General features: G+C 45.4%; 1 protein-coding gene across 18 annotated transcripts in view; it reads right to left on the reverse strand.

The window, feature by feature from the left end:
- nfixb (nuclear factor I/Xb) overlaps positions 1 to 21077 on the reverse strand; it is a 105546-nt gene that overhangs the window by 11450 nt on the left and 73019 nt on the right. For 7 of the 18 annotated variants that reach the window (XM_081711067.1, XM_035526130.2, XM_035526160.2 and 4 more), the window contains 6 exons: positions 7151 to 7216; positions 5825 to 5899; positions 5262 to 5373; positions 4952 to 4987; positions 4193 to 4320; positions 1526 to 1600 (listed from right to left, as the gene is read on the reverse strand). In XM_081711067.1, the coding sequence (XP_081567193.1) occupies positions 1526 to 1600; positions 4193 to 4320; positions 4952 to 4987; positions 5262 to 5373; positions 5825 to 5899; positions 7151 to 7216 (492 nt within the window). The remainder of the gene's footprint in view (positions 1 to 1525; positions 1601 to 4192; positions 4321 to 4951; positions 4988 to 5261; positions 5374 to 5824; positions 5900 to 7150; positions 7217 to 21077) is intronic. The other 11 variants (XM_081711066.1, XM_081711071.1, XM_035526123.2 and 8 more) reach the window with 3 other exon arrangements.

A 21077-nucleotide genomic window follows, 5' to 3' on the forward strand; every position in this document is an offset into this window, starting at 1 on the left:
CAAATGCTCCCATGACCCTCCAGTCTCGCCACACTAACAAGCTGGCCGGCACACAAACATCGAGCCGTCACACAACGGTACACACAAGTCTCCAACACTCACACAACACCACACTTTGCCCCTATGAATACACTCAACACACACACCACCACAAAACAAAACAAACAAGCAAACAAACAAAGCAGTAGCATTAGCACAAACATTACACCGTTACACAGCTTCACACAGACTGGTCCCCTGACTCTCAACCGCATGCAGACACCCAAAGCCAGCTCATCCTCTCCTGTCTCTCTCAGTCCTGTGCTGTGTTTGGAGGGGTGGAGGCAGACGGGTGGAGGCAGACGGCTGGAACAGTGCTCCGGACAGACAGAGCGCAGGGGGAGTGGTGGGTGGGGCAGACTTAATGATGAATGGCACGAGCCAAACGCCTCCTTCAGGTACCAAATCACCTTTGGAGCATAGCACAGTGTCGTTCACTCACACACCCACACACGCAACAACCCCCCACCCCACACACCACAATCACCACCACTACCATCATCATCGCGGTAACAGATGTCTTCTGTAACCCAGTAGCTCCCATAGCTGTCGACACATGGAGGTACCATCTGGACTGGAGCTCCGCTTCTTTCCAGATTGTGTGTGTAAGTGTGTGTGTGTGTGTGTGTGTGTGTGTGTGCGCGTTTGTGCGCGCATGTGGCATATTTTGAGGACATAAGGCCTGTGGCATTACAGGCAGCGCACCTGAGTGTGTTTTCATTTGTTTATTTGGGTTGTCGTGTGTGAGTGAGTGCGTGCGTAGCTGTGGCTTTGCCAGGTGGGAGTTCTCAAGGCAAAGCGGCATCAGTAACCCAGCAGCTAAAACACTGCTCAGCTGAACACACAAGCACACACAGGCACACGCAGCCAGACAGCACTGCACTACTCCATTATGGTAATTAATCACTATTAATAATTGTGGTGCAAATGTGAACGTAAGTAAATATTAGCAGCTGTTGAAATAGGCTGGTGTGGCTCATTTGAGCAAAAAAACAACAACAACAAAAACCCCTAAACCCAGTGTCAGAGACACTGGATAGGTCTCTGTATACATCTGTTGCACAGTAAATTCAACATCTGAACAGAATTCATTCAGCGAGAATCCAACACAAGCATCTCCTAGCACATTATCAGGGATGTTGCTGATGGTTTGAAACAACATGGTGAGAACTGGAAAAACAACAACCATCTCAAAGAAGAGTAAGAAGAAAATAAAAAGGCAGAAGGGGAAGAGACAGAGAAAAAGAGGTAGAGGTAGTGAAAAATACAGGTAGAGAGAGTGGTAGAAAGACATGCAGAGAGGTACAGAGAGCAGTAGAGAGAGACATGCCGAGAGAGAGGTAGAGAGACAAGGAGAGAATGAGACGAAGAGGTAGAGGTAGAGAGCAAGTGGTGCAGGAACACTGAGACAGAAGTACAGACAGTGGCTTTGGGTGCAGGCTGTGTAAAAGGCGTGTAGGTAAAGATGAGGGGAATGTGGTCTAACCATGGTAAGGAAACTGCACGCCATCGCTCTCATGTTTAATCTTCCTCTCCTGCATACTGGCCAAATGGTGCTGCACTGAAAAACCCAAACAGGGGAGAAGGGCAGAGTTAACAATATGACAGAGAGAGAGAGAGAGAGAGAGAGAGAGAGAGAGAAAGAGAGTGTGTGTGTGTGTGTGTGTGTGAGAGAGAGAAAGTGTGTGTGTGGGGGGGGAGACAGAGAGAGACAGAAACTTGGCATGTTTTGGTATAGAGGGAATCAGGGAACATTTGTAAATTATTTAACAATAATTTTAAAGACTCTTGACTCAGTCTATATATCGTACTTTTTTGTTTTTTGTACCTTTCAAACACTCAAGAGACAATGGACAAAGCTAAGAAAAGCTGAGAAAGTCAGCCACACTAAGGCAATACCAGAGAGAGTCCAGCTGGGCTCGATCCCCGCCAGCTCTCCTTTAGTTTGAGAAAAAGAAAGAGACATAGAGAATGACAGAGGGAGAGAAAGAGGGAAAGGGGTAGAGAGAGAAGGGAGAGAGAAACCAGGATAGAACATCTGGGAATAGTGAGACAGGAAGTAATCACGAGCACTTCACATGAGCAGAAGGTGTGTGGGATTGGAGCTGGGGCCCAACACTCCGTTAATGCAGGACACGTTGTATATATGGACATTGTGCTTTCATGAATGGAATGAATGAGGGATCATATGGACAAGGAGAATCGTTCTCCTGTGGATCCGCTGTGTATATACCTTCTGGAAGCTTCTGTTACAGGTGAGTGGAAGCTTGTTATGGAAGAAACATGAGTGTTTCCACAAGAGCTTGTGTGTGGAGGAAGGGAGGTGGTTGGGGTCAGAAAAAGAGAGAGGTGCAGAAACTGGGAGCATAGAAACCCAGAGTGAGATCATGCTATGATCTGTGGTCTGTCCACACAGCCCAGAGACAGTCAGAGCCTACTCAACTGACTTTATGGAGTGAAATGTTACGAGCATTCAGACAGATCTCCCCATCCTGAAGTCTACCAGGCTTTTACATACAGAAAACAGATGAAACTTTTCTAGGTAGATTCTATAAAATATTTGCTACTTTTTCATATAGTACATATGTACAATCTCCCTTGCAAAAAAAAAAAAAAAAAAAAAAGCAAATAAATTCTACAAAAGAAACATTAGTAATACATACTGGAGATACCCCAAAGGCTACACCAGTATAAGCCCTTCATTACGACATAAATTATATAAACATTTATATAAGCCTTCACCGTATAACATTATAGTACAGTCATTCTTTCATGTCGATCTTCCCACCAGGTGCCAGGTCCAGGAGCAATGGCAGTGCATGCTTTGGAACTGCTCATGTTTTGTCTTTACTTGGAAATCTTCATCAGAATTGTGTCACTCTGACATAAAAACATACTGAAGTGACAGTCAGTTCTCATAATGTACTATATTGTACATATGCATATGTATATATTGTCAGAGAAGTGTCATAACATATGCTTTTATCAGCAAGCAGGTTTACGTCAGTTTCTGGTTTTCAAGGACTTACGTAGCTGTCATGTAGCCTTATGAACACTGCCCTGTTCCTGAAATATATTTCCTCTGAACAAATGAATAACTAAGACCAAGTACCATTTAGTGAGGAAAAACACTGGGTGCATGCGCATACACACACACACACACACACACACACACACACACACACACACAACACACACACACATCTAATACACCCAAATCCAGAAATTTAGTACACCTAAAGAGCTGACTGAACCACAAGCTCTATACTGTTATTGATAGCCCAATCACAGGCCTAAGAAAAGATCACCAACCACTAAACACGCACGTGAATTTGCGTGCACACACGCACACCAGGTGCCACACCTTTATTTATCTATTGCAAATTCTGTTCAATGTCCCAATGACTCGGGTGCAAAGATATAAGCAAGCTTTTCGTTTTGTTTTCCATGCTGGCTAGGTTCAGGTTTGCATAAATACCTAAAGAATCCAGCATCTTATATGTCGCTAGACTTATAAAATGAGAAAGTAAAAGCATAACACCAATCCCTCAGTGAGCACAAATCTGTATTACATCAAGCGCATCAAACACAACTTCACTGTACGATATTAAAAAATGATCATATTACTCAACAGAAAACAAAAGTACATTGTCTGGAGAGCTAATCGAGCAGCATTTTTGTGGTACACTGTGATGGTCCAGTTGCATTTATTTGTCGCTGGCTCTGTTTGCACTATGGGGGAGAAGCCTGGTACGTAATGGGAGGATGGTGGAGAGAAAGTGAGACAGGCACAGAGAATGAGAGGGCACTGAGTGGGTGGCTGGATGGATGAGAGAGTGAATGAGTGAATGATTGAGTGGGGAGGCTGAGGAAAGTCATTATAAAGAAAGTGTGGACTCTTCACACCGCCACTCTGCTATTACCAGCTTAAGGCCTGTGCTGTGATTGGGTACACCCTGAGACAGATGCCCAAACCACAGCTACCTGATTGGTCTGACTGGTGCACTGAACATTACCCAGCTTCTCTAATCTGGTCTCTCTAATTCAAATCTCTGAATTCTGCGATCAGTGATGCTTCTTAAGCCTGGCTGTGTGAAGAGTGCGTGTGTGTGTGTGTGTGTATGTGTGTGAGCACATGTGCTCGTGTGTGTACCTGCGTCCACGTCATTGGGCCAGCCGCTGGGCTGGGAGCCACCTGGCGCAGGCGAACGGCCCGAATAGAAGACGTCGTCCACTGGGCTCTCCATCTCGCTGTCATCAATAGACTTGCGCTTGTTTGAGCTGAGACATGTGACAGCAGAGAGGGAGAGGGAGGGGAGATACGGTTAATGAATAAACATGAAATGAAAGGGATTTTTACCCTACATAATAATAATAATGTCATAGAAGGTAATGACTTTTAGGTAGCAGGGGTACTCCTAGCATTCTAAACAGAACTGCTATTTTAGTCATAATACTTTCAATAAACAAAGTTCTAGGGTATCTACTATATGTGTTCCATATATCGGTGCCGGGTAACTCCAGTCCTGAGGAGCCACGATACTACACAGGTCAGTGTACTTTCCCCACGTTGACCCACCCGATTCAGTACAACACTCCTCAGCTCAGTGTACTCGCTCCACCCTGACCCGCCTGATTCAACTCATCAGCTCATTGTGGAGTTGAATCAGGTGTGTCAGAGTGCTCTAGTGTGGCACTCCAGGACTGCAGCCTGCCATGGGATGTGCAGGTGTGCATGTGGAAGAATGCAGATTAGGCAGTGTTCATGTGGGGCTCTCGTTCCGGTAGGAGAGAGAGAAAAAGAGAGAAATATAGACACAGGCACATCAAGTGTTAGTGCTGAGTTTAGAGGAGGAGGAGGAAGGCATGGCAGAGTAGGCAGGGCAGAGGTGGGGCAGGGTGGGGGGTGTACCTCCGTGGGAGACTGCCATACAGCTCCATTTCAGTCCTGCAGCGGCCCAGAAATGCAGGAAAAAGACGGACACAGAGGGAGAGAAGCAAACAGTGAAACGGAGGTGAGAAAGAGGGAGAGAGACAGACAATGGGAAGAATTAAGGGACGCAGAGGAGCAGAAGAAAGGGGAGAAAGGTTCCATCACTCAAGCTCACTTACGCAAACACATGCGACACTTGTGTAAGTACAGAGGACCAGTTGAAAAAAGGGCAAGAAAAAGTGGGTATGTGTGTTTGTATGAGAGAGAGAGTGTGTATGTTTGTGTGTACCTGGTCGACGGGGTCGATGTGATGGAACGGCGACCCAGGTTGATGTTGTAATATCCTGGACTGTCCAAGTCTGCCAGGGAGAAGTTGGGACCTGTAGCCGTGGCAACCGGAGCTAAAAACACAAGAGGCAAAGAACAAACTCAGTACCTGCAGCTATGGCATCAGTCACTGAGCCTATAGCAATATTTCAGCATTCCAGTATTTTTATCGTCTAACCCAATTCATGAGTTTTAGGTCCAATTCCTTAATTACATTTACTGATTTCCTTTTAAGAGTCTTAGCAGATAGTTGTTCACCAGAGAACAAGTAACATGCATAAATCAAGCCGCAAGCAACACTCTAAACCGTATTTTTAACATTTTTAACAGCCGTATCCAGTGTTACCGTGAGGACAACTATCTGAGAGGCCATCATCTGCCATTCAGAACACAACAGTGTGGATGAGTGAGTGAGAGTGTGAGGTGGTGAGCGACAGACAGGCTTGATGAAGAAATGGGCAGGAAAGTGGATAAAACGTGTGTGTGTGTGTGTATATGTGTGTGTGCACATGTGATGTGACTCACTCTGGGACACGCGGACCAGCTCAGCCACGTTCCACACTCCTGAAGTCACAAAGCAGTCCTGGAAACTCAAGTGCCCTGGAGAGAGAGAGGGAACAACACTGAATGACACACAACAGCACACAAACACACACACCACACACTCACTAAACCCCAGCCTAACCACATGGACCACACTGTTAAATTCAGTCTTTTATTATATAATGTGCTCCCTCATAGTGTGACAATAACAGGCTGGAGGCTTTTGGGTAGTGCCATTTTGGCGAGCTCTCTAGACCGAGGTGACTGGAGCCCAGGACCTAATGAGAACGCTGAACATAGTGTGTGTCTACTGACTGAGGGTGTGTGAGCTCCAACGCCATGCCCTCAGAGGGCCTGCAAGTCTTCCTAAGTAGGACAACTGCAGCTTCAGACTCAGCACGTGTTGGTCTGGCTGTGGGGGTCCTTGGTGCGTGCACACAAAGCAGCTCTTCAAAATGTGTGTTTACAATTTACTGTAAGTGAGAGCTCAGGGCACATGCAGGTGCTCACTCACATGTGTGTAGTATGTATAACAGCGTGTGTGTGTACACTGTGTATGTGTATTTTGTGACACGGGTGATTCGGTTACAGCTCCACACCCATCTTCAGTGCTGGCTGAGGTCAGTGTGTGTGCATGTGTGTGTGAACGCATGTGCTTGTGTGTGTGCATGCGTGTGTGCACGTTTGTGTGTGTGTGTGTGTGTGTGTGTGTGTATGTGTGTTTTTGCACACGCGTAGGGGCTCTGGTGTTGGTTAACCGCAGCAATGCCGGCGCATGAGCTCAGCGCTGCTCCGTGCTGCAGCCATGTGGTTCCCATCAGCCAATCACGTCAGAGTGATTTATGAGTGTTACGCCACACTCGCTCACAGCCAGCCTAGCAACGCCTTACTATAACAAACTCGAACGAGGATGGCCTTGTCCCGGCTCGAGTGTGGCCACACATACGAATACATTGAGTGTGTGGCATATGTGTGAGAAACCATTTCTAAACCATGCAAATAACACAGCTTACCGCGTTCACTGAGATTCGACTGCATGTACATGCACATGTCATTGCAGTTACAGATGGGGAAAGGTCCTAAATCTGTTACACCCTTTCTACCTGCCAAGAGTGCATGGAAAGTGTGACAGGGTTCTAGCGAATGTGTGGTGAGAAACTGTGCAATTGGCTTCAATTGATAGAACACAGAGCAAATTGTGTGTATACATGTATGAAACTTCCAAAGCATCTTACAAAAGTAGTGGCCCTGGATTAGTACAGCTTTTTAGAGGCAATATCCTGGTGTGAGTGTGTGAACTGAACTCACCATTGGGCGGCGGCTTGACATCGGCGTCTCCTTGCTGGTTGGAGTTGTCTGATTGTCCGGATTGTTCTGGGAAGAAGAAAGGGGGAGGGAATTAGGTATATTCCAACATCAGACCAACTACCAAAGACAGGCAAAACAAAACCAAGCATGCAAACAAGGACACCTGCTGACCGCTGTTTCACCCGACACATTTACACTAGAGCACAACCATAAATTAACTGAACAGAGCGCAAAACAGATCGTTAACTTTCTATTTTTGGTGCAAGTGGTCTTTAAGACACTGACAGAATAGGGTCTGATGTGGGCTGAATTTAGACTCCGCCCAGCATGGCACCCAGCCTGGGGCCCTGTGGGCAGTGGGACCTCATGTGCTTGCCCTTCCAGTCACTGCTGCTGCTGGGCCTGCAACCTGGCCCCCAAAACCAGCCTGCTGGGTGGCTCCTTCCACATGCAAGTCCATCGCCACACTGCGCCGTACAACAACTCTACAATGCCATGTAGCTGTGCGACTACGTGTTATCGCATACCTCATGCAGCTGTTGAAACACAAGGGCAACATTTGTTTCTTGAAACATGAATAAAATGGAATTGCTACTTAATAAAGCTGTTTTTAACACAAAACAAGTGGCATCTGCGGTGCCATTATGATTTACATTCGTATAACACAGCTCTCAATGCACAGTCTACTGCATCAACAACACAGTAAGTCAGCAACCAGTAAAACTCAGCTCTCACTAATGGGCCATATAAGATAGACTCACGTTTTTTGGGGAGCCACACAGTGGTTTGGATGTCTCCATAGGCTCTTCATCTAGGAAAGTACTAGGAAAGTTAACTGCTCTTGGAGAAAGCCCAGACCCCCCTGGATGTTGTACTTGGCCCTGCCTCTGTGACATTCCTTCTGTCCTATGGTGTGTTTTGGTAACAATACATTTATGGAGAGATGTTCTTCAGAATAGGTATTCTAATGCTAACAAACCTACGAGCTCAGTCCAGCCTTTCACACTTGTAGCCTACACAGATTGTAACGAAGCACATGGGGAAAGAACAGTAGCGTTTTCTGCCACTACCAGCACTACTACACCAGCTCCAGGGCTGCTGACCAGCTCAGATGAAGGATAGCTGATAGAAAAGAGACAGTGACCCAATGGCAACGTGGACGAAAACCAAGAGCTCCCTTTTCTTCTCTCACTTGCTCCTTTTCTCTCTTCCTCACACTCTCTGCTGTCGCTCTGTGGAATCCTGGCAGCCATCTTAGCGCTTGGCAGCCATCTTAGCACTGGCGGTGTGGGAGCATTCCTGCTATCTTAGAGACTGCAAACACCCTCTCTAACAAACATACTCCCCTTAAAGAGTATATATAGTTATGCTTATATATATATATACATATATATATATATATATATATATATATATATATATATATACACACACACACACACACACACACACACACACACACACACAGTATATAATCTCAAAGATTATAACCTATAATGGGGTCAGTGAGTGGTTTTCTTATTGTGACCATTTAATTACAACTGAATATAGAGACTTGATACTATCTACCATAGACACCATGTGATGACAGACAGTGCTGAGAGATCAGTGGTTAAATACAGCCTCTGCAAATGATGCTAAGTAACAAGTTTATAACATTTTAAATGTTACATTTTCTGCTTCTCTGTACTAAACTATTGTTATCTATACATCCATGTTCCCCTATGTGGGTAACTTATATAAATCCCAAGTAATGACGCCATATCACCATATGGACTGTAGATATCGCCCCCTAGTGTTGTGGAGAACTAAAAATGGTTCAGGGAGGTGGTGGGTTATAAGTCTCCAACAAGCACTAATCCAATTACATGGCACATTAACGGGGGCTCACTATGCACAGTGAATGGGAGAGCTTGCGCTATTGGACAGAGACAAAAGGGTGATGAGCAGGGGGCAGATAATCAACCTCACACTCACAATAGAGAGTCTGTCCAATATTAGAGCAGCCTCGACTAACCATAGAGAGTCCAATCACTACCGTTATCAGCAATCCCCCACACACACACACACACACACACACACACACACACACACACACACACACACACACACACACACAGACATACACACACGCACATACACTTGCATGCACATACACAGTAAATGCACAGCACACTAATACATCCAGTGTTGCTCATCCCCCCTTCTTATCTATGCAGCACACTCACTCAGAGGACACTCAGAACACAGTGCCCGCCAAAAATAATGAGTCACACATGCACAGCCGTAGACATGCACAGGCATACACTTGTACAAATGTGGACACACTACACAGTAAAGAAAGGCACACAGACTTGTCAAGGGAGACTGAAATATGAGTTTAGTACCTTTCAAGGGCTGTGAAATCTTTCATCATTGAGAAGACTGTTACTATTTTTGGGTCATACATTTTTTGTCTCTTTTTCTCTGTTTCACACACCCACACACACACCCACACACACCCACACACACACACACACACACACACACACACACACACACACGGATTTCACTAATCGGCAAAAGGACCAAACTAATTGACTCATTTGCAATGCGCATATTCATAAATGATTGTGTTTGTGTGAACAAATAGGGGTTTGTTTTTACTTATTCATTTATTTTTGCCTCTTACCTATTTGCCTGTGAGATCAGGGTGTTATCTTACGACTTGCGATGGGGGGAGAGGATTAATCTACCACAGGCCTGCAGGAGGAAATCTTAAACACTAACACTGTAAAGTCAACACCATACTGAGGAGCTGGGCAGACCTACGTTTCAAACTCCGCATACAGCAGATGGCGGAGACGTCACTGGTGTTTATGGGTACAAATCTCTCTGTTAGTCTTCTCCAGACACTCTGCATGTTTTCTCTCAGTCTTATGCTCATCCTCTTCTCCTCTGTCACTGTGGAACTGGGAGGTTGCCTGGTAAACCAAAGGGAGAAAAGGGGCTTTCCCTCCACCCCCGACAGCTCAGTTCTCAACGCTAATCTGACCATGAACCGCACATCATCTGTCATTTCTCTCTCCTTCTCTCTCTGGATTAGGTGGTCAATGACCTCGGCATCTGTCCCTTGCACTGTCGGCGAGTTTGCATGACACCTGTCAATCACATACCAGGATGACAAAAGCTCCCACACTAAGCTTCTCTCTCTTTCTCACAGAGAAACACACACACACACACACACACACACACACACACACACACACAGCTTGTCACACAAACAGTTGAATGTTTGAATGTTTTTATAAATTCCCTGTGCCTTAGTTGGCTGTTGGTTTGTAACTGTGTCTATGAATTTGCTTGTTTGTTGGTGGTGCATCATAAAAAGATTCAAGCATGACCAGTAGTGCATTGGTCAGATGTGTGTGTGTGTACTGAACATAGGCAACTGCTATAGTGTGACCTCTAGAATTACCCTCACTACTATTTTTGGCTGAGAGATCCATACAGGCAACCACAAAATCAGACACATTGTCATTACTCCTTTTTCTTAAAATTGTCTGTAAAACTGAGGCTGCTTTCATTGAGTAAACTAAAACAAGAAGGGTGTGATTTACACAAACAAGCACCTGAACACTCACATGTGCTACAAGCAATTGCAACAAACGTCTTCATGTGTAATGATGGCAAAAACATGGAAAACATACAGCGTGCAAATGCCTAATGCATTTGAGTGACAAAACATAGTTATCGCCTAGACAGCACCAGCACATACAAACACACCCGTGCACGCACACATGCACACAAACAAAACACACACACCCCTCACCACGACATAGGATAAAAAGGCAGCACAACCTCCCTGACTAGGTTTTACTTAAGAGGTTTATCGGTATGTTGCTAAACATTCTGACCTTTTTTTTTTAATCCTTAATGCGCTTAAAATGTTCCAAACCCTTCTAATCCCCCAGGCTATCCCACACAGATGTTCTCTGAGCCCTTTTATTGGACTTTATGTGAGTACCCCCCTCCCTCAGCGCTGCGCTTTATTCGTTTCCTATCTTATAAAACCACACTTCATTCTGTGCTCGCGCCCCCTCACCTGAGGCTTTACAGCAGGCGCTCTCTGTGGATACCCCAGCAGGGGCCTTCAGTAGAACGGCTCCTCAGGCAGAGTGAGATCAGCTGGTGTGGGGCTGAAGGGGCCCTACCTGCTCTTGACCCTCACTCCCACACTCCTCCCCAGTGTGTCTGAATGTGTATTTGTGTTTCCTGATTAGTGTATTCAGAGGCATACATGGGAATTAATAAGCACAGGAACTTGTGTGTGTGTGTGTGTGTGTGTGTGTGTGTGTGTGTGTGTGTGTGTGTGTGTGTGTGTGTGTGTGTGTGTGATTAGTGTATTAGGTATATGGAGCATTTGTGCAAATATAAAATGTATGTCTTTTTCCTGATTGCATGCATGCAGTTGCATATATCAGTGTAAATGCAGAACTGTGTGTGTGTACATATGTAATTGGTAGGTTGTAACGCTTCTCCTCATCCTTATGTGTATGCACAGGCGTGAGTGTGTGAGCGAGAGTATAGAACATCTGTACATGTTAGCAATGGTTGGGTGTGAGTGAGAATATGGATGCAATTTAGAACACGAATATGGATGAGTGTGGAATTATGATTTACACGAGTGCACAGACTTGGCTGTATGCATAATATTGTGTCTGGGTATATGAATGAAAGCCTGTGACTAGGCAGCAGATATTTTATCTCCGCCTTTGCCCATTTGTGTGTAGAGACGAGTATGACTATGTGTCTGTGTATATATAAATGTAAGCATGAGTGTGTGTATGCATCTGTGTGTGTGTGTGTGTGTGTGTGAGTGAGAGAGAGAGAGAGTGAGAGAGAGAGAGAGTGTGTGTGTGTGTGTGAGTGAGAGAGAGAGAGCGAGAGAGAGAGTGTGTGTGTGTGTGTGTGTGTGAGTGAGAGAGAGAGAGAGAGCGAGAGAGAGAGAGTGTGTGTGTGAGTGAGAGAGAGAGAACGAGAGAGAGAGTGTGTGTGTGTGTGAGTGAGAGAGAGAGCAAGAGAGAGAGAGAGAGAGAGAGAGAGAGTGTGTGTGTGTGAGTGAGAGAGAGAGAGAGAGTGTGTGTGTGTGTGTGTGTGAGTGAGAGAGAGAGAGAGAGAGAGAGAGAGCGTATGTGTGTGTGTGTGAGTGAGAGAGAGAGAGAGTGTGTGTGTGTGTGCGTGTGTGCTTGGCCTGGGTCGTGCCAGAGAGGAGCAGGTGTGCGGGGATCTGCCCCGCGTTGCCCGATGCCCATCTGTGTGCCCGTCTGTGCCCACTCCCTGCCAACTACACGCACCGCACAGAGAAAGAGAGGGAGCGTGAGAGAGAGAGATACAGTGAAGAGGAGGGGTGAGAGAGAGCCAGAGAGAGGGCCAGAGAACGAGAGAAAGGGAGAAAGTGGGGGAGAGAGAACTACAGTTTTTGGCTTAAGGGAGAAAAAGAAAGAGAGAGAAAGAAAGAGAGACAAAGAGAGAGTGAGGGACTCAGAAACAGAAAGACGAGGGCCATTAAGATTGTTGAAATGTTAAATCGGCACAATAAAAAACCCTTCTGTTTAGGAGTATAAATCTGGGTCCTGGCTCCAGCTGCAAGGTTGTCAAGGGTCAGGTATTACTGAGGACAGAGACCAGAGAGCGACGGACAACACACCCAGCCTAACAGAGAGAGGAAGTGAGGCAAGAGGAAGACATGAAAAGGCAAAATCGGGATGGAAGAAAAAGTAGAGCAGGGGTGCAAGGAGTCTAAGGGACTGAGAAAAAGGTAAGGTTGAGGAAAGAGAGGAAGAGAAAGAGAGAATAAAAGTATGTGTGTGTGTGGGGGGGGGGGATGCTGGCAGAATGCCAGTCTCTTTCATGTTCTGGGTGTGCGTCCTCTGGTTAGAGGGATGCACAGGCAGATGTAACGAGGCGGCTGCCGCAGACAGAGAGCACCAGGCACTCCGCAGACAGCTGCTCCCTCTGAGGATAATAGCGCACCTTTAATCTATACGTCCGCCATGCGATCAGAGCACGCAAATGCACGCACCACATTTAATCCGCAGGCAAACCAACAAGCCTATGGGACAGAGATCTCATCCGCACTAAACTGCCTGTTCTGGGAGGGTCTTAATCAGTGGCCTGTGACTGGATTTCAAGAGGCTTGAGAGCTTATAGCACAACTGCAACGTGGCTCCAATTTATCAATTAAACTCTGCTGTCTGGACTTACACTAATGCAGAACAGACTGCAGCCATTGAGATGCTGGCCATAGTGGCACAGTTTTGGTAAAACATTGATCTATCCAGAGGCTACTAGTACAAAACATATTAATGTGGGCTTGATTAATGCCAGATGTGAAAAAGCAAATGTGGTGTAGTAACCACCGGCAGCCAGCAGGAGGTGCATTGCTTAAGGAGGGCTAATCAACAGACCACTGACCTTTGAGTAGCAGAATTTTCTAGGTTCTAAAAGAACTGCATTGTTTTAGATCACAGTGCAGAGATACACACATGCCAACACATGGATGAACTCCTAGCAATGACAGAAAGAAAGCAAATCTTCCCTTTTCTGAGATGGATCGAGCCAGCCGAAGAGCTTCTCGTGCCAAGTCGGCCCCACGCATGCGTCCCTCTTCCCCCCTCCTTTATCATATTCTCCCTCCCAAAAGTATCCAGCAAGCAGGTCCAAGTTTGTCACCAGACACCAGCACTAGGGCCAACTTAAACATAACCCAGCTTACATAAGTCTTCTATATGTTATGTCGGCATATCAAAATTCGAATCAGTGAGTAGTGAGTCATGAAGAAAGACTTGCTGGTGCATGTGGAGATCTCCTCTGCTGAGCCATGTTCACTATGGGAGAGGTGAACTAGAGGCAGAGAGTGAATGGGGAGAATAAACCCAGAGCAGTAAACCCATTCTGCACACCATAATGAACATATAGCTCAGCACGAGACCGTATAGCACTTTCTGAAAAAGTAAGCGGAGGATATGAGCCACTGGGGACTGTATGTTATGTGTGTGTGTGGGGGGGGGGATGGTGGTGTTGGTGCGTGTGCGTGTGTATGTGAGTGATTCAGGAGTGCAGATCATGTGATGGTACCATGTGCCAAAAGGAGAGATTGAAAGTGAGTTGGTGAGAAAGAGAGAGGGAGTCAGAGAGTGGGGGGTGGGGGTGGGGGTGCTGAGGGGGGAGGGGTAAGCTGTGGGAACAGCAGCTCTTGCCAAGAAAGACGAGCGCGGGGAGAATAAAAGGCATGGGGAAAGAAAGAGAGACTTGTTGGCAAAGAGTAGAAGAAATGAGAAAGAGAGAGCGAAAGTGAGAAATGAAGTAGGGTTGAGACATAGAGAGAGAGAGAGAGAGAGAGCGAGAGAGAGAGAGAGAGAGAGAGAGAGCGAGAGAGAGAGAGAGTTAAAGAGTTAAATTTGTGAAGAAACGACGGGGAAGGTTGGCAGGTATAAAGATGAAAATACTTATGCTGGGCTTATAAGTGGAAAGATGAGAACCCTCCTGCAAAGCCTGTAAGTAGGCAGACTAAAGGCCTGGTGCAGTCCAGATCTAGCCTCTACAGTCTATTGGTCTGGTGTGCACCCAATCAAGCATCTACAGGTCTGGTGAAGTCCATTTCAATTTACAGTTTTTAGCTGATGCTTTTAAGCAAATTACAATTATGTCCAAATACAACTTGAAGGTTAAAGGCCTTGCTCAGGGGCCCAACAGTGGCAACTTGGCAGTGGTGGGGCTTGAACTGGCAACCTTCTGATTATTAGTCATGTACCTTAACCACTGAGCTTCCACTGCCCAGATCATATGTCTCCTGATCGACTGAGCACATGGATATCCAATGTGCTGAGCACATGCAGTCTCATCCAGTCAACGGTCAGTGCTCCAACTTTAATATATATCCAAACAACTCAAACTTTACATGAGAATAAATGTAAAAATATCTTCACAAATTCCTATTAAGAATTCCTTGTGATAGTTTTTAACACTTTCAACACATGGAGGATTTAAAAAAAAAAAAAAAAAAAAAACAGGACGGAGAAGGAGTTAGCTTGTGAAACCACCAAGCTCTCCAAAATACCCGGTATACGTTACACCATTCCCCCCAGTGCTGCTGCCTATGAGAGATCAGGTGGCAGACTGACAAGCTATCGCCTTAGGGGTGTATACCCTGTGTGTTCAACACACACAGCAAGCCCCACACGCTGACACGCAAACACACATGCGCACACACACCCTCCACAGAGGAAAAAAGCATAATAATTCTTCCATAGTATACTACAGTCACAATGTATCATAATATGGCCTCAGTGAGGCATGCATCCATCACACACCACTCCAACATGGAGTGCTGAAGCACGTTCATTAGACTGTATAAACACACAATAAATCACTGCACAATCACACACATATGCACATACACCCACAGACACAAGCACACATGATAAGAACAGGCACAAAATCCTCAAAAAAAAAGAAAAGAAAATGACTTTAAACATATACTTTTAAACAGAACAGACAATTTGTCTCTGAAATGTAAACAAAGATGCAGTGAGCAATAATTAGTAAATATAAACTCAACCTTAATGAAGTACATCAATCAACACATTTGTCTTGTAAAAGCCTATTAAATCACTCTCTACCTTACACACACACACACACACACACACACATACACAAAAAGCTGCTCTCTCTCTCTCTCACACACACACACACACACGCTGAGAAAATACACATATAAATCTCTCTACCCAACAACTGCTATTATTAATAATAATACTTACATTGCAGTAAATCCACTGTGCAACACACAATGACAGTCTCTTAAAAGCTTATGTTCCTTAATAAGGATTTATTGTCTGTTCCAGTACAACACCACTCACCAGAGCAACTTCACTCAGCTGCCCAAAGCTTCTAGAATGAATCCAGGAACATAGGTAGCCCCTGCCATTTCATGCGCCCCACATCACTGGTTGAGTGAAGACAGAAAGACCTCAGGGATTTTGAAACATTTTCTAGCTGTAAAATGTATCAACTGCACAACCAGCATGGCAAATCCTAAAGGGAATATACCAGTGACGTGGGACGGTGCTTGCCTTTGACCTCGGCAACCCAACAAAATACAAAACCCCCAACCGAACCACAGTGGCGGAGCACTCCACCTCCAACCAAAGCCTGGCAGCAGCGATGGGAAGTCCGCATCATCCCCACAGGGTGTGGGCTTGGCCTTCTGCTCGGCCAATCACGGCGGAGCGAGGAGAGGGCCTCTGGCCAGGCTTTCTCTCGGCCTGTAAACTAAGCAAATCAACATGTGGATAATTGCTCCGAACCGGGAGGACGTGTTTTATAAGTGCCGTAAAACACAGAAACTGCGCCTGTTAAAATGATCGCGAGCACCACCACGAATGCTCGCTTTGCTAATGAACACTGCAGTGAGAGGGGAGAAAAGGTTCTGCAAGAGGGCTGCGCTTCAGTTTAACTAGAATAGAGTGGGTGCTGGACTGTGTCAGCATAATACAACTCATAATACAAACCCAAGCAAAACAGAGGCAAGAACCAGAGAGAGGAAAGACAAACGAGCAAAGAGGGAGATTCAGACAAACAAGGACGGAGAGAAAGAGTCTTCCCCTGACTGTTAAAGTTTAAAGTACTTATGACAGGTCTGCCTTCAATAAACTGCCTATTTCAGGTATGTGTGAGTGTGTGTATGTGTGGTATTTGTATGTGTTGATGTTATCTGTTGTGCTGACAGGATGAATGAAGTAAATGAATGAAAAAGTAACCAGATTGCCATGTAGGTCAGCCAAAGGTACACACACGCAAGCACAGACACACAAATACAAATCACATTCTTTATTCCTTTCTGTTTCATCTTCCTTCTGCCTTTCCATTATGGTGCTGAGGTAAAACTAAACATTACAGGATGATATAAAGGAAAAACAGCAATCAGTAATTAATGACTAATGGAACATCAGAATATTTTTGGAGGTGTATTCTGATTGCTTTTTTGATCGCTATAACAAGAGAGACAAAATGTAGGTGCTAGTAAGGCATATTTGGCCAATTAAAAGACCATCTTCACTTTCACAAGTAGTGTTCATCAAATGCACAGTATTTCAGGGTGAGGTGAGGCCAGGGGTGTGTGCGCATTTGCCTGTGTGTGTGTGTGTGTGTGTGTGTGTGTGTGTATTTCTATAAGCGGATAAGCAAGCAAGCACTTGGCTCAATCTTCCGTTTTACAATCAATCTCAGCACTTTTCAAATTACAGCCAGTAACCTGTGCTTTTCATCATCTATCAACCCATTTATTAACCAGGAAAATACAGCTTTAATCTCAATGGCATATGAAGCTTTCAGTGCATGGCTGCTATTCCATCCATCTCTGCTGCTATCTGCGTGGATAAGACCAGGCCTTCAGGCTTCTCAGGTCACGTGTCCACAGCGCAGCTCAGTGATAAGGGTGTAGCACACGGGAGGTTGGCGGGACACTGAGGAGGCCCGTCAACTGAAGCCTCTCCCATCTCTCTTAGGAATGGATGGAGTGAGGGATGAAGTAAAGGAAAGCAGAGAAAGAAGAGACAGAGTGGAAGAAGAGAGGGAGAAAGCTCCAGGGGGTGTGTGTGCAACCAGGGGACACTCCGCACAAACGCAGCATCGTATTCTACTGAGCTCGGAATGGGCTAAGAGCTGGACTAGAAGATAAGGGCATTGCTTCACAGTCGAACCATGCACAATACGCACATTTGCTCTCAGGGCATGGGACAGAGGAGCACTACTTTCGCTAGCTCCATTTTGGAACTCCTAAAAAAAGAAGACCAAAATCAGCTCAGCATTAATGAAACTTAGCGGAGCCAGCATCTGTTGGGCGGCCACTCCACTCCAGTCTAGTGTTTCACACTACTCCTCGGGGAGACGCAATGAAAAACAGTTTTATGAAAAACAGCTTTATACAAATGCAGCAAGGGAGAGAAGCAGGGAGAGGTACACAGGGGGGAAGGGAGAGACAGAAAGAGTATAAAAAAGAGAGAGAGATGGGAATACAGGAGTAGGGAGAGAAGATGGAGAAGTAAAGGCCATGATGACACCACGGAGAAGAATGGCAGAGGTGGGGAGGCACTGGGAGGAGAGTAGGGGAACACTGGGAGGAGAGTGGTGAGGAAGCACTAGGAGTAGTGTGGGGGAACACTGGGACAAGAGTGGTGAGGATGCACTGGGAAGAGAGTGGGGGAACACCAGGAGGAGTGTGTGAGGATGCACTAGGAGAAGAGTGGGGGAACAGTAGGGGAATACCAGGAGGAGAGTGCTGGAACACCAGGAGGAGAGTGGTGAGGAGGCACTGGGAGGCGAGTGGTGGAGCACTGGGAGGAGAGCGGTGAGGAGGCACTGGGAGGAGAGTGGTGGAACACTGGGAGGAGAGTGGTGAGGAGGCACTGGGAGGAGAGTGGTGAGGAGGCACTGGGAGGAGAGTGGTGGAACACTGGGAGGAGAGTGGTGAGGAGGCACTGGGAGGAGAGTGGTGGAACACTGGGAGGAGAGTGGTGAGGAGGCACTGGGAGGAGAGTGGTGGAACACTGGGAGGAGAGTGGTGAGGAGGCACTGGGAGGAGAGTGGTGAGGGGCACTGGGAGGAGAGTGGTGAGGAGGCACTGGGAGGAGAGTGGTGAGGAGGCACTGGGAGGAGAGCTGGAGAAGGGTCAGGCGCAGGGACGTGGGGGGAGAGGTATTCCATCAGTTTAAGAGGAACTGTTTTATATAAAGTGTGGAAAAAACCCAACAGTAAAAGTACAGAGTTCATCATTCCTCTGGTTGTTAATTTTCTGATTGATCTCCTGATAGATTTTCAATAAACAGAAAAACTCATAGCAGATATTCAGATACTGATCATGAGGACTGCATTTAGTACCAGGATTAGCTTGCTTTCTAAGAGGTCAGTCTAGACACAGCCCAGTACAGCAGTGAAAGTTTGGGTGTGGGGGAGCTGGCTTGTTTCTCCTTTGCTGAGTTATCTCAGGCTAAAGAATGTACATGTTAAACACAGCCAGCCAGCTCTCTGTCCCTGAGTGCTCTCAGCTTGAGCTGAAGCAGGCCTCAACGGTCTTTGTGCATGTGTCTATGTGCGCACGTGCGCGAGTGGGTGTGTGCGCGTGTGCAGGGAGAAATGGTGGTCCACAACACAGAGACGAGCCTCATGGCTTCAAGATGCGCCTTCCGGAAAACTCAACAAACACTGGCCGGGAAAAGTTTGCTCAAACACGCGTGGACAAAACAAACCACTCTCAGACTAAGCAGGGTGTGTATGGGGGGGGGGGGCTTTTTTATACTGCTGCTTTATATACAGTTTAATCAGGAGCAGAAGGACTATTCTGGAAATACCATGACGAAAACGCAAAGTTTACATGAGCTAATACCTAAACTGAGGGGTGGGCATAGGAGGAACAAACAAAGAAATGAACAGAAACCAGTGCCTAACCACTGCAGTGCTGCACCAGCCTCCCAGCCTCAGAGTACAGGGGAAATACGGGTGGTGCTGGAAGGGAGGCGATAGAAGCAGTGTTCAAAATGCAAGGTATACATTCAACCTTGGAATGGAAAGAACAGAAATGTGGTACTGATTTCATGATCCAATTCCCACTACTTTCCTGCTCGCTCTCTCTCTCTCTCTCTCTCTCCATTTGATGGAATTCAGCTAGCGAAAGCCCGTTAAAATAATACAACAGAAAGACTAAAACACAACACAAACGCCTCTCAGATTACGATGGCTCGGTTTATGATATTTCGACTTTACAATGCATTTATTTTCTTTCTTATATACATTCATCTTACCAATTATTCATTTTGCTGTATCACATTGATATTCAACACTTTTTAAAAGTGTTTTAACCAAGTTTAAGGTAAGGTATGACAGGCCAAACTAGTCCTCTGAAATCTCAGTGCATTGTGTTTTTGCATATTTTTAAAAATTGACTTTGAAGGCACTTATCTATAATATGATACCCATGTTTCATCTCAAAATGTTCAGAACAAATCTCAGCTCTCTTCTTAATGACCACTTCATAAAGAATTATGGCCCTAAAGCTGAAAATATGTCTTTAGAAATGTATCATATCTCATGTGAAAATATAACTTTGCTCATGTGAACCAATTGATCTGGCGTTTGGTTCACAAAAGTTGTGAACTATATGATTTAAGTAATATAGTTATATGTGTAATAAATGTCTAAAATGACAATTGTTTATTGGGTGTTCTGTCACACTACTTTCATCAAATCTTAGCAGGACAGAGGAAATGTGACTGAACAATGACTTTATATTAGATATAAAGCCTCATATAATATCAAAATATCACATTTCCTGTGTACAAGTTAAAAATGAGCATTACAATTATAACCAAAATATGGCAAAACAGAAGTATCTGCACAGAACAGTATTCAGTAAGGCCAAAACATATCCATTCATCTATACTAGCATTTCACACACAAACCCCCCCCCCCCCCCCCCAAATGTTAGCATTTACTAATGGATGGTCTGGTTTGTCAAACAAAAGTAATGATTATTGTGTAACAAATCAATTTCATGTATTTCGCACAGGAGAATCGTCCTAGCTATCTAGCTAGCTATTAGCAGACATCGTGCATAAATGTGACCGTAGCTAAGTCCACTATTATAGCGCTATTGCAAAATAATCACTTAGAAATCGATCTCTTATTCTCGTATTCTTCTTCATCAAAGGACTCAAACCAATCAGACTCTAAAGCTCCGTTATCTTCGTCACTTCTTTCCAAAATCGCTGCAACTTCAGCAGCAGTAAACTTTTCAGCTAGATATCGATTGAACAGGAAGGCGATGTTTCTGACGTGACGAGTAAATCCCTAGTGATTTCATGATTGTTTTGTTGGATAGTTTCACACA

This window comes from Electrophorus electricus, chromosome 3 (assembly GCF_041902795.1).
Source record: "Electrophorus electricus isolate QZ-2024a chromosome 3, ASM4190279v1, whole genome shotgun sequence".
Classification (NCBI taxonomy): domain Eukaryota; kingdom Metazoa; phylum Chordata; class Actinopteri; order Gymnotiformes; family Gymnotidae; genus Electrophorus; species Electrophorus electricus.